The following is a 14,797-nucleotide window of genomic DNA, read 5'->3' as shown; positions in this document are numbered from 1 at the left end:
CTTGCTTTCAGAGCTTCCTGACATTTAACAGAAACTTATCTTCCAAGAGACAATAGATAAAACTGATAAAGGGCAGTGAGAAGGAAGTGTAGAAAGTAGGGAATAAAAACAAAATGGAAAGAAACACAATTCTTGAAATCCCTTCTCCCACCCTCCAAAAAACTCATGGAGGAAATATGGCTAGAATTTGTTTTCTTCTACAAAGTTTCTCATGGCAATTTTGAAGGATAAGAGGTGTTATGGGGAGTGGGTGCTAGAAAATAAAGACTCTGGTTGAATACATTTAAGAAGCTTAGGCTAAACACATATTATGTGAAAATATTCAAAATTCTTAAGTGTGCCCCCGTCGTCTCTGCTCATCTATGGACAGGATGAGTCTTCAAGTACTTTAGCTGGGAATGGAAAGTGCGCTTTTCTTTGAGCAGCTCCTGCCACAGGTGGTGGATAGGAGGGGAACTCAACAGTTATCAGAACTAAGTTCAGAAAAACTGCATTTTATGCCGAGGTTTTCTTTTTTCTTCCCTTTTTTTCTTTCTTCAGGTTAATTACTGCTTTTCAGTGGTCCCTCAAATTCAATCTAAACTGAGAATTGCACTTTGTGATTGCATTTCATTGACTTCAGCTAAGTCCTTTGTGTTCTGGCATCTTGTTTGAGTCCTAACTTGTTTCTGTTCATAAGAATGCTTTGAAGTTAAACAATAAGATGAAGAGAATGTTAACATCTTTTTGCATAATATTACTATTGCAGTTTTCTTGGCTATGAAGTCACTAGGAAACAAATACTTTAACAGATAAAAAAGGGCTACTCCAAATAACTAAAGATGAAATTTTTTTTTTGAAAAGGTTACTATTCGGAAGTAGTTATTGGATTTGAGAATGTCATGGGACACTTCTGTAGGCCCACACAGTGAGACTTAAAAGGAACAATGACTAGTAGTCATACCACAGAGTATTCTGAAATACACAGTACTTTGATCAAGAAACAAAAACATAATTGAAGGCACTCATTGCTTAGCTGGTATCTACTGAAAATGAGGCCTTTCCTAAGCATTTAACTCATTCATGTAACTCCCACTGAAGAAAAATGAGCTTAAAAGAAAAGGAAGACGTTTTTAAACAGTGATTCACGATCTTTAAGCCCAAATTATAACTTCAAAATTTTCAAATGCAAAGAACAATTTTCTTGGACTATAAATTTAATTAAGGTGACCATTTTTACTCAAGCCCCAAATATTTTCTGGGCCAACCCCTGAGGTCTATCAATCATTTCATAAATAAAATGCCTAAGAGCTGACTTTGCCATTACAGTGCAGGTTCCCCCAGGCTAATGTGTCACAGTAGTTTTAAAAAGGGAAAAACAAACAAAAATCTGACATTTTATTAGCAAGTAAAACAAATTGGCTCCTTTCACTTTTTTTCCCATTAAATTCAAAATGTTTGGTGATATTTCATCTGAATGGGACAAAACTGATGGTTTTATAAACTGGGTTAGGCGCATGCTATTTCTAAAACTGGCAGATTAGCTGAAAGAGATTATAAAATTTTAAACATATTCAAACAACATTCTTTCTTCTCTATTGCTTCATAACGTACTTGTGGTTCACGCATATTGAGGTGCTTACTGTTCACAACGAAGGAAGATGGCTCTTACCTTCACACGTCTCTGTCTCAGTCCTGAACACATAGCCAGGTGGGCAGGTGCAGCTGTAGCTCCCAGGTGTGTTTCGGCATAGGCCATTGTCACAGAGCAGTCTGTTTACCAGGCACTCATCAATGTCTGGAAGCAACCGTTAGAAGACAGGACACACACACAGTGAAACAAACAGCACAGTGATCAAAATGTTTTATTTTTGTTGTTTGTTTTTTTCCTCACCCCATACCTTGACTCAGTCAGTCTCTTCGTATCCAAAACACATTCCTGATCCTAAGCAAAATATATTTGGTTTTACTCATATGGAACATTCTTATTCTTGTGGCTACTTTTAAGGTGCTTTTGAAGTTCCTGGGAGGTGTGTAATGATTTGGAAAAGGCACATTACTACTTTGTTCTTCATTTACTTACTGCCCCACAGCGGTATTATATTTTAAGCATCACCATAATCTCCCTCATGATTGTACATTTAATCAAGTGGCTGAATCACTATTTATTTATCCATTAGTCCATGCTACGGGTTGAAATGGGTCTCTCAAAAAATATTTTGAATGCCTAATCCACAGTACCTCAGAATGTGACCTTATTTAGAAATAGGATTGTTACAGAGTAATCAAGTTAAAATAAGATCCTTTAGGTAAGTTGTATTCCAATATAGGTATGGACACCAACGACTGGAGTCCATATGAAAAAGGGCAAATTTTGACATAGGGACAGACACATACAGAGGGAAGCTGATGTGAAGACACACAGGGGAAAGATGGATGTGTGGCTAGAGTGACACATCTAAAAGCCTAGGAATGCTAAAGATTGCCAGCAAACACCAGAGACTAGAAGAAGAAAGGAAAGATTCTCCCCTAGAGCCATTAGAGAGAGTGTGGTCCTGTTGACACCTTGATTTTGGACTTCTGACTTCCCAAACTGTAACAATCAATTTCCGTTGTTTTCAGCAACCCCGTTTTGTATACTTTGTTAGGGCAGCCCCAGCAAACTAAAACTGGAATTCGGCTTCATTTTTATTTTTAAAATCTAGTTTTAATTTTATCAAAATTATGCACATACCTACTTTAAAGAGTTGAGTAGTGCCATGAACCATGTTCAATGTGTGAATGCTCACTGAATCTCCCTGTTTTCAGTAGGATACTCATGTGCTCAACTGTACTTGGACACTATGCTGGAAGGAACTTTGCTTCTGGGGAATAAAAACTAGCTGGCTTGCATATTTTTATAAATGTTCAACAATCTCTGGCTGGTGCCCTTCCCAACAGATATCAAAATCTGTTATAAGTACATGATATTTAATATAGCTTTATATATCCATCTGTATGTATGTCTTCAACCCAAGGTGAAATGGATATATAATAACATAAATCAGTAATAAAACCCAGAGCCATAAACATAGAAAAATGTATTTCTTTCTAATCATAACCATCAAGACTTGGATGTAAGAGTCATCAGTGGTTAGATGTAAAAATTATTATATATAATAATGGATGGAATAACATTCGTTTTATAAAAGTGAACTCAAGTGCTCCACGGGAAAATCTAGATTCTTCACAAATTCTAGAACATTCGAACTACATACTTGAGTTTTTTCAAACATTCCCTTATAAATTACAAAAGGAAACACCCATCTCAGTTATCATGTCTGGATATGTTGCAGCAACTGATTCTTTATAAGTCGACCTGTAATATTTAATTTTCTTAACTTATTATTATCCACACTGCCTCATTAATTTTTGAATCCCACTTCCTAGTGAAAAATTATAGGATTAAGATATATGCAGATATAACAGGCCGATAACTGACTCTGTGTCCATTCACTTGGGAAAAAAATAATTTAAATACTAAATTGTGCCACTAAAAAGTTTGTTACTATGTAACAGCATTTGTTTGATTCCCATATTTTTCTTTCTCTGCACTAAAAAGGAAACAAGAAAAACTGTAAGATCTCTAGTTTTACTCATTTATTTGTAGTTTGATTTCTCCTATAATCCATGGGATTAAACTATACAAAAGGCTCTTGTATAATAAAACAAATAACTTACCAATACAGTTTCTTCCAGAGGCATCTGGCTCATAGCCACTGTTGCAATTACAACGGTAACTACCACGTAAATTTTCACAAATTCCATTGGCACATATATCAGGATCCAGAGCACACTCATTGATATCTGCATTAAATGTTCAGAGTTTAATGCTCACAGCCACTTACTGTCTGTTGATACATGTATGTCTAGTAAAGATCACTCAAAATACGTAGTGTCTAACCCTGCAAACCCCCAATTTGCCATTCAGAAAGGGAAACGAAATGAAAATAAGGAGTGAGAATAAAATAGAGAGATACGGGACACTTCCTGGTAAGTCAAAAGAAAAATGAAGGGAACCGGCAGAAATTCAAAGCATTAAGCCATGTAATGTGCTGGCATTTATGATAAAATTAATAAAGAAATTTATAGCCTGTTGGCTCAAAACCCAAAGGAAAAGTCAACTTGATAGGTATTATAACCATCTAATTAAAAGGCAAAGATTTATTAGGGTGTCTGTATAATTTTATGGTCCTGAAGGCCTGGAATATTTCTATTTTATTATCATTTTTTATAGTCAACTAAGTAATATGATACTTATTAAATGTTACTCATTGTTGATAAGTTGAAATTAATGGAGAGGACAGTTCAAATGTGGATGCTTGAGAACACAATGTTTTACAACAAGCCATGAACATGACTACGCTCTGTCACCCATGGGCCGTGGGACTTGAGGAATGATGTGCTTGTATGAGCGACCATCTAGTTGCAATGGCTCTGTTGGGGAGGCCATATTGAAAGGGAATAAAAAAACGGAGTCAGCATAAAATAAAATTTTGGTAACTATGCTCAAATTTTAATCCTAACTACTGTGTTCTAGAATTTGGGAAGCCTTAAATACTCCAGAAATGTTAGTCTTTTAATTTAATTTTTGGGAGAAACATCATTGTAAAAGTTTGCTCCTTTACTCTGGTTTCTGATGTTCTTTGCAAAAAAATGTGATATTTACTGTCAATTAATCTATAATTTGTCTAAAGTCTCCTCAAACATGAAAGTATTAGAATATATATGTAAACTAAAGATTAATAGCACCCTACAATTTTATTTTAAAAAAACAAAGGACACTATTAACATATAAAATAACTTTATAAACACATATGTACTTAATGTTCAAGTTCTATATTGTAATTTTGTTAATCATAGTGCTAAATTCTAAAAAAGAAAACTTTAATGAATCCTTGTACTTCTTTGGTTGGACAGAAACATTTTAGTATTCTTAGTCATAAGTAGTCAATTTATTTTTAGGGCAGTATATCTCAAATATCTCTTAAAAATCCATATCAAATATCTCTTACAGATTGTTTTTGGTTAAACCATGTCAGCACCATTATTTAACATTTTTCTTTAAATTGTCTTGTTTTTCTTTTTTTTTTTTTTTACAAGCTCTAGCTTCTTCTTAAGTGACGGTATCCGTAAAATCATGGTTGTAGTTTGTTAGTGACATTTTAAACAATGCATATTTAACAGATAAATATTTATCTACTATGAAAAATGTACATCTACATACTTATTGATACCATCTAGCTTATAACCATTGTTCTAGGAGATAATTTATTACTTTATACTGATACATTTTTATAATAGTAAATACATCTTATCTATAATATTATAATAATAAAGCTATAAAACTATATAATTATTATAAGATTGAGAATTGAATAGAGCTACCTCTTCCATCCACAGTGATACCTACTCCACTACTACAAAGACCGTGGAATTCAGCTGTAAGATAAAAACAAATAGAGAAATCAAAAACTCTAAATTCTGTTCCATACACAAGTCACTTACATAACTCCAAAACTATCATTAAGAATTACCTGCAACAACTTAAAATGAAAAGGACCATTTTCTAGCACAAAATTATTTTAAGAATTCCAAAATCACAGGTAAGCATAAAAAAGTAAATAAAAATAACTGTGATTATCACCCTGAATTTCATTAATATATTGTAATATATATATATAATATATTGTAATAAACATTACAAATATTTTCTACTTATGTAAACTTTAAAAATATCTAAATTGTACAACAGAGATTGCTTTTCAGATTTTGTTCTCCTCTCAATAATAAAATAATAGAAAACACGTAATAAATAGCATTTACCACGTGATGTGCCTGGTGTTGTTCTAGCATTTTCCATCTAATAATTTATTTAATCCTCCCAATACCACAAACTAGATACTGTTATTTTTCCTCTTTTAATCCCAAGAGAGCTTGGATAGAGATGGGAAGTAACATGCTCAGGTCACAGAGTTTGTAAGTGGGGAGCAGGCTTGGACCCTCTGTACTCTACAATAGACATTTCATGTAATAGCCTATTTATAATAAGACGATTTAACATCTTTTCTCAGTTATGTGGATCTACCACACTAATTCAATCAATCTCTTATTGATGAAATTAGGTTTGTTCAACTTTCTGCAATTATAATAAAAAAAATACAAAGTTCAATTCTATCGCTAGGTTAATCTCTTGGAAGTAAAACTGCTCAAAGTTTATGTCTCTTTTAAGGTTTTTGATAGTCCCCCTCTCCCTAAATATCCCAGGTTACCCTTATAACACCAATGTAAGAGAGTACGCATTTCTGTATATCCTCCCCAACACTGGGGAAAATCAATCATTTGTATTTTACCAATCTAATAAACAAAAATGACACCTTTTTAAACTTTTCTTTTAATTTTAGATAGATTTCTTTTAATTTTTATATGGCACTCTACCATTTGCCTTTCTGCTTTGTGAAGTTGTCTATGTACACTGTACTTTTTTCTATAGAGGATTTCAACTTTCCTTATTGATTAATGTAAATTCTTTATAAATTAAATAAAATATTTTTCTACTTTATATGTGTATTTTAGTCTTTGGGGTCTGTTTTGAGAGTCCTTTATCATTACAAGATAACAAAAAGTTTGTATCTTCTACAAAAAATTTATTTTGTAACATTTAATGTAGGGAGCTAACTCCATATTTTTTCCAATATTTATCAACAATATTAATTACTTAGTTTAATTTGTTCTCACTGATCTCAATGCTATCTTTATTGTGTCCTATATTTCCACTTATATTCAGAACTCATTTTATTAGTCACTAATCTTTTTACCTAGTCTTGTTATCAATTTTTGCACTTCTTTCATAATATGCATAATTCACTTAACATTTTAGGGGAAGACTTCCTTCATTAACTCCTCTTTTTAAAAAATGTCATACTCAGTAATTCTTCCCGAGGGACTCTCACCATTTTGCTAAGGTTTGAACAGTCCATTTAGGATTTTTAACAGAATTACAAGCCACTTCCTTTGCTGGAATTCATTTCTTCCATCTTCTACCTAGGAAGTTCTTATTCCTTTTTTCAAGACCTAAGTAAGCCTCCACCCCTCTGTGCAGTCTTTCCCAGCCTCCCCAGGCAACTAACTGCTCCTTCCTTTGTGCTCTCCCAATTCTTTATGTCCCTTTTAAGGCAGCAATCATACCAAACTGTAATTTATATGTTTGCCTACCTATATTTTCAACTATTCCCAACTTTAAAGGAAAAGAGATTGTGTTTATTTCTGATACCCTACTGTACTTACATCTATTCAATACAGTTTTCATAAAAATATGAATAAACAAGTCATAGAATAGTCAAAGAATTAAACTGTTTAATGTGCCTATAATTCATGACAACATTCAGAAATAAATTTATGACTTTCTGGAACTACTGATATTCCTGATAGACTGGAACTTCTGATAGACTGTAGCCTAAGACCATTCTGTGTAAAGATTAAAAATAAATAAATAAAACCAGGTTCTCATGAACTTATTATAACCTTGAAAGTGATACGTAAATTTTATGCTATTTATCTTCAGAATGACAGAAGGGATGGAAGATTTTGAGGCTAACCTATTCACGTAAAGAATCCATTGTAACAGTCATAATTGGATCATAAAATAAATAAATAATCATAAAATTCACCGTGTGTTCTCTGCCTAGAGATCATAAGTAAAAACAAGATAGATCTCTTTATTATATGCTCCATATGTCAACACAGATTTGGATTTCTTTTCTTCCATTAAAAATAAAGACAAAACACTTCAGAGCTGAGGTACTCTTTGGCCAAATATCTAATGTGACATTTCTAGATTCTTTATCAGGTGTGAAACTGGCGAAGGTGACTACCTGAATTTTTAGCAGGGCATGGCTGGCAGGGCTCTCCAAAACCATAGTCTGGATTGGCACAGCAGCATTCAGACTTGGTCACTGCACCAGGAAAAGGACGGACACACACTCCCTTCTTGATTCCACCATAGCATGTACTGCGCATGTGAGTATCTAAAGGAGACAGAAGAACAATGATTTGAGACAGTGATAGAGACAAAGAGATTTCAAAACTGAAGGCTTCTTGTAACTTAAGTGGTCACTATATGGGAAGCTTCTAGAAGGCATCTGCCACTTTTCTTTTTCTTTGTATCTTTAGCATCTCATAGTGTTAAGAAATCAACAAACGTTTGTTGAGAGAGGAAAAGAATAAATGCATTATCAACAATTTTTTTTTTTTCTCCAAGAAGTTTTATGTGCTACACAAGCATCAATTATCCCACTTTTCCTCACGGGCCTGTCACTGAGCCAGGTATATTTCCACAGTTATAAACAAGACTTAGAGCTCTAATCACTGACTACATTTAATATTATTTCTATTTTAGAAGTTCTTATGAACAATGAAGTGCAGTGCAGTTAAACTACCTTGAGATGATACTGTTTGGTCATGAACTTTCTTACTTAAATTTCTGAGTTAGGTGACCTTTCTCTTCAACCCCCAATTTACTGTTGTGACTGTGTTTTAATCATTGCAGACTCTCAATAAATCCAGTTACACAAATAATATTCAGTAACTATCATTATGTATCTGTGGCATTGTGCTTGTTGCTTTACAGACATTATCTTGTTGAACATTCAGGCCAACAACTCCATAGGATAGTGATCATTACCCACTTTTTATAGATGAGGAGGCTGAGGTTCAGAGCAGTTATATAAGTACCTCAAAGCTGTAGACTATCCACTGTCTGACCTGGAATTCAGACTCAGGCTTGTGTGACCTCCAAAACTTTTCCTCTTTCTACTATGTCCTGTTACACCCCAAAGAAGTGTATCCTGCTTAGTTCTCTCATTCTAAATTCTCATAAAATATAATACAACTTTATGAGATGGTAAATGGTGAACTATAAAAAAACTCAGATCATCATACAGGCCAGAGAAGCAGTAGAGCTTTGAAGCAGTCTATTGATATGGCAATTCCATCAAAGAGATAACCATTATTATAAATATCTATAATTATTTATAACTTGTTGGAAATAACTTTATCTGCTTGTTATGCAAAGTGAGTCACCTATGTCTTACAATGTGGTGATGTTTCCCGTTAAAACAATGAGATGTGTGGCCGCATTAAACAATGAGATCTGTGTATGCTCAGATAGAAGAAGGTCATAAGATTTTACCACTCCAACCCTGGGAAGGGGACGTGCTGTCCCTTTCTGCTTCTGCTATGGCCTGGTTTGGCAGTCAGCTCTGAGTTACACATAAGAATAGGACTCAACACAATGACAAGTATGCACAAATACCACATAGTTCATGATTTTCAATAAGATTTTTGTGAGTTCTTAGGATGGTACCACTTATCTCAAAAGGCATCATAGAATGGTCAAAGTTATTTCCGTTTTCATGTTAAGAACATAAGCCAGGAACAATTTTTAGAAGCAAGTTGATAAAAAGCCTATGGTACTCACTTCTATTTTTAATGAAGACAGTTGACTTTCTCCTTTTCAAAGACCCCACACTGGAACCTTAGTTCACATTATTCTCTTCAATGTAACCAAGCCACTGTTCCCAGTGGACAGGATTAGAGGTACCGATACCAGCAGCACGATCAGAACATGCTCACATGAATATTTTGGTGGGTGACTCGACTTCATCCTAAGCTATACCTGTTCCATATGTTATCAAATTTCTCCATGTCTTTTCTTTCTTAAAACTTGGAATTGCTGAAGGATTTTTTCATGGAACTATCATACTTTATCTTTACCAAAGGTAAAATTGGTATGGACACAAGATGCTAGCTGTATTTTACATTCTTTAGTATCAACTTTTCTTTATAGCTTAAAGCAGCAACTCTAAGACTATTTTTGATGTAACATCACTATTCCGATTTAACAGAACAGTAATAATTGTAGTAGTTAACTTATTGGGCATGTTTTATGTGCCAGACATCATTCAAGCTTTACACAAATACGTCTAATGTTAACATATTTAATCTTCAAAAACAACTAGTGAGCAAAGGAGGCACAGAGAGGTAATGTGTCTTGCCTAAGGCCTCACAGCTAGTAAATAGCAGAACTAGGGTAAAGAAAAAAATTAACCTTTTACCTGACAGAACTGTCAAACAGGGTTCATGAAGATATTGAAATACTAACGTAACAGGATGCTAAAAAGGAAATTTAAGCTGAAATCCCATGGTGCTAAATATCATATAACAAGGTGAATTTTGAGACTCCATCCTGAAGGAAGTAGAGATGGAAAATTGGTTGCCAGGTCCTTAAACCCCTCCCAATACCAAGGATACAATTTAGAGAATAGCAATTGAGAGTTTTTGAGGAGGATTTTTTTGGAAGAGCCAGATTACAAGTTGGGCATGCTTCCATCCTCACCCCTGGTCAAGAGAGCAGAGCTTCACAGGGAGCAACTTGAAGAGCTTTGCACCCAACTCTGTCAGGGACACGTAACACACAGAGGAGAGTGGCTGCTATTCCCACTGTAGAACCTCTGTTCACTCGGTTCAGAGGGCAAAGGGTGGCACGTCCTATGGATGAGACATGGGCCACACTAAGTGAGGTTCCTAAAACGACTACGTGGAGGGTGATGAGACACCATTAGATCTCTGTCTGAAGTGGACTGCAGAAAGACAAGACGTTGAGCCAGGAGTGGCCACCAGGAGAAAAATGCAGTGTCTGCATCTTGGGAAGGGCAGGCCAACGCCCCTGACATAATCATGAAATCACCCACGAGGAAGAAATTGGCTTTAAACTCGTGTGAAGCCCAGAAGTCTTGAAGCCACCCTAGGACACTGTCACTGCTTCTGCCTTCTCACCTTTCCTCCTGCACTTGAGCGTGGAGTCAGAAATGTCTTCCTCACGAAGGTCTGAGCTCGGGAGGGAAGTCATAACTTCAAATCAAGTTCGAATATTAACTATTATATGATGCTGGACATTCTAATTGCTAAATTGAGATTATTTTCATTACCTAATGTAGTCATATAAATTTTTGCTATCTAAAAATAGTAAAGTAAGGGGCTGCCTGAGTTTTCTTCCTTACTTATTGGATAAACTGCTCCCATTGAATAATTAAAAATATATTTTTAAAGGATTGAAAAAAACAAAATACAGTTGCCTTTGTTCATATCCTGCCTGTGAGTCATGCTTGTTCAACATACTAGTTACAATAGTAATTTAATTTTCTGAAAATAAAAACCCACATCGCACTCTCTAGGGAAACAAAAATGAACAAACAAAATCTAGAATTAAAGTGCTAACTCTAATAATAATCCATAGTAATGATTCATTTCTAACCTCAACAATCAATGCAACTGAAAGCATTTCAAAAGGCAGAAGACATGAAGAAAAAATATCTAGCATGTTAAGGGAACAGTAATATATAATTTTACACACAGAACAAATAGTGTTTTTATTCTAAAAAGTTTAAGTAACCACAATTGTGAAAAACTGGAGAGCGTTTCCCAAAAATTTCTAATGCCTTTTCTGTATGTGGACAAGAGAAAGAATATTTGTGTTTGAACACTGAATTCCTAACAACTACTCATATCTCGGTTGCTTAAAAGAGAAATTATTTCTCCCTCTAAAACTGGTTGTGTACTCACCATAGGTTTCAGCAAAATCATTTAGATAAAGGAAAAAAGCAACTGAAAATATTTTAGCTCTCTAAGCAGCAAGGAGCTACATTCTTCTAGTTACTGTATTTGAAATAGCCCTGAACGAAGTGCTGACAATCTTGTAAGCTGAAATAAATCCTAGATTGGATAGAGTGGATGAAACTTTAAGTGGTCAGATTATTTCCATCTGCTGTTGCCTCTTTTTTTTTTTAACCTTCAGAATCCAAATGTTTTGATTTCCATAGGTAAGAATAAAGTAAAACCAACTATGTCTGAGAAAGACTTTCATTTCTCTCAAATATACTTTTAAACCAGTGAGTATGTCTGCCTTTTACTATGTGACCTGAAAACAGATGGTGCACAATGGCTAATTCACCCTAGAAGTTTCATGAAAGTGCTTTGGAGCGAATACGGCATTCAATGTATTTTTACAACACACTCACTCTGCTCTTGCTATCATTAGGACACGTTGAGTGGGTTTCGAAATGCCAATGACATTTTCATTTTGCCTGCCTCTTTAAAGCTGATGCCTGGTAACTCAAAAGTATCCAAGAGGAATTTTGAATCGTTTCAAATAAAATATACATTCTCTCTCATACTCTTCCCAGGTTTCTATCATTAGTTACACAGTGATGAAGAATAACTATTTAGAAACATTTCTAGCTTTTGATATACGTCAAAGTTCTCTTGTATAAATTATTTAGATTTAAAATTTTGTTTGGGAAAAAAAGCAGACTCACAGATACAGAGAACAAACTAGTGGTTACCGGGGGTGGGGCAGGGGGAGCAGGCAATATAGGGGTAGAGGAGTGGGAGCTACAAACTGCTGGGTATAAGATAGGCTCAAGGATATATTGTACAACATGGGGAATATAGCCAATATTTTGTAATAACTGTAAATGGAAAGTAACCTTTAAAATTGTACAAAAATAAAATTAAAAAAAATTTTTTAAACTCAGATGGAAAAATAAATAAATAAATAGATTTTCTTGGGATAAAAACAAGAATTTATTTAGATACAACTACAGTACCCATTTCAAGTCTTATTTGTTATTAATTATAAAATATAAATCCATTGTATTTAGAGATGTGGTTATCTAACACTATAAAGAATGCTGGTAAAGGACAATTTTTTTTTCCTTCTCCAGCATTTCTGACTTGCATCTCATCAGAGGCTTCTGAAGGGAGCTAGCCGGGCTCTTTGTCCATTTCTTTTAAACCACTTTATTAATATATAATTCACATACAAAGAATTCACATATTTAAAGTGTACAATTCAATAGTTTTTAGCATATTCACAGAGTTGATCATCATCCTAGCTGATTTCAGAACATTTCACCACCTCAGAAATGCCTTTGGTGATCACCCCCTTCTCCCACCACCCTCACCCTCTCCTGCTCTAAGCAACCACTAATCTGCTCTGTCTCCACAGATTTGACCTTCACAAACATTTCATTTGGAGTCGTATACTATGTGGTCTTTTATGTGTGGCTTCTTTCACTTAGCGTAATGTTTTCAAGTTCATCCATGCTTTCGTATGTGTCACTACTTCATTCGTTTTTATGGCTGAATATGATTCCATTGTATGGATATATCTTTATCCCTTTTTCAAAGATCATTTGGTCAGTGGGGCCATTACAGAATGTTTCACTTACCAACACACACGCGTCCATCCACACCCACAGCCAGGCCTGGGGGACAGTCGCAGCGGAACGACCCTTCATTGTTGATGCAATGCCCATTCATGCAGATTCCTGGGGTCTGGCACTCATCAATATCTGCCCAGAAGGAAACACAAGCCGGGCCATTACTGGGTAAATTTAACTTTCCTACAGAGTTCACCTGTTGCCACCACTCTACATTATCAACACTTTGTTTTCAATTTTATAATTTGTGGAAGAACACACAGATGTGACAACAAATCTTATACACAAATGCAATTCTTTCAAACGTATTTTTCAGAAAGACTGAGTGAAAGTTGCCTCATTTTACCACTTAGAAGAGTCTCACAAATTCATTTTTCATTATTTATTTGGCAATTCAGCTTAATATTAAAGATGTTTAACTCAAATTAGTTAAGTGAAACAAATTCTTCAGACTGAGGTCAGTGTTTGTATTTAACTTTTAGCTACACACAGATAAAATTCTAACTAAGATGCTGTTTTAATTTTAATTCAATTAGTTCATAATAACAAAATAATTTGGGGTCTCCCTTGTAATTTTCAATTCAATTGCTTGAATTTATGAACTGTAACCCACCATTAAATGGTTTCCCCCCAAAAGGGAAACAGCCTTCCAAACACGGGGCTGCCAAATCATGAGCATTTCAAAATTTATGGATTACAGCATTTGTAATTAAAAAATTAACAGAAAATTCAATAAAGCAGGAACTGGTGAGATTTAGGTGATCTTTATATGTGTACTTAAGCTTCTTAAAAACTGCTAAAATGTTACATGCTGTAATGTCATGCTACACACTGGAACAGAATGCTAATCTCATACCCTGTGATTAATCCAAGTCAGCTAACCTTGAGATGACATCCCATGCATGAGATCAATCAGCAAAGCTACAATATTTCTATTTAATACTGAACTCCCCTTTCCTGAATAGTCGAGAAACTACTTTTATTCAGAAATACAAGAATGAGTCTTGATTTTTCACTCTCTACTGTCTCCAGAATTTCACTGAAATTACAGGGATTGGTTATGAGTATTATTTGGTATTCAGATAAGTTTGTATAATTGAAGGCAGAAAGCATTCATGGAGTTAATTTTGTCTAAAAGAAGAAAACTGTAAATAACTTGTTTTTAAGTAAAAACTGCAAAATTTGTTCCATCTTACTAAATTCCAATTGTGAGTATAAACATAATACAGTCTTATTTATTTCCAAGAGTCATATATTTTGCTTCCTAAAGTTATCGCTAGAGCTTGGCCTTCAAAAGGGTTTTATAAACAAAACAATTGCTAGGAATATTCAAATTACTTCTACATGAAATCAATGTAAGATTTTTAGGTAATGATATAGTAACAAATGATCCGTGGATTAGCTTATGGAAAAGATATAATGCAAAACCAGTAATGAATGACAGTGGAAAATCTAGTTCTGCGAACACAAGATTTTTTTCTTCCTCTTTTTTATTGAGG

General features: G+C 34.5%; 1 protein-coding gene across 1 annotated transcript in view; it reads right to left on the bottom strand.

Annotated features, from left to right (window-relative positions):
- Positions 1-14,797, bottom strand: part of FBN2 (fibrillin 2) — a 247,569-nt gene that overhangs the window by 84,443 nt on the left and 148,329 nt on the right. The window contains exons 15-19 of the mRNA XM_032626668.1: positions 13,308-13,430; positions 7,893-8,045; positions 5,407-5,460; positions 3,700-3,825; positions 1,652-1,777 (exon numbers count right to left, since the gene is read on the bottom strand). Of these exons, the coding sequence (XP_032482559.1) occupies positions 1,652-1,777; positions 3,700-3,825; positions 5,407-5,460; positions 7,893-8,045; positions 13,308-13,430 (582 nt within the window). The remainder of the gene's footprint in view (positions 1-1,651; positions 1,778-3,699; positions 3,826-5,406; positions 5,461-7,892; positions 8,046-13,307; positions 13,431-14,797) is intronic.

The sequence above is a fragment of the Phocoena sinus genome, chromosome 3 (assembly GCF_008692025.1).
Source record: "Phocoena sinus isolate mPhoSin1 chromosome 3, mPhoSin1.pri, whole genome shotgun sequence".
In the NCBI taxonomy this organism is placed as follows: domain Eukaryota; kingdom Metazoa; phylum Chordata; class Mammalia; order Artiodactyla; family Phocoenidae; genus Phocoena; species Phocoena sinus.
Note: the sequence above shows the minus strand (reverse complement) of the source record. Positions and strands in the feature narration are given on the sequence as shown.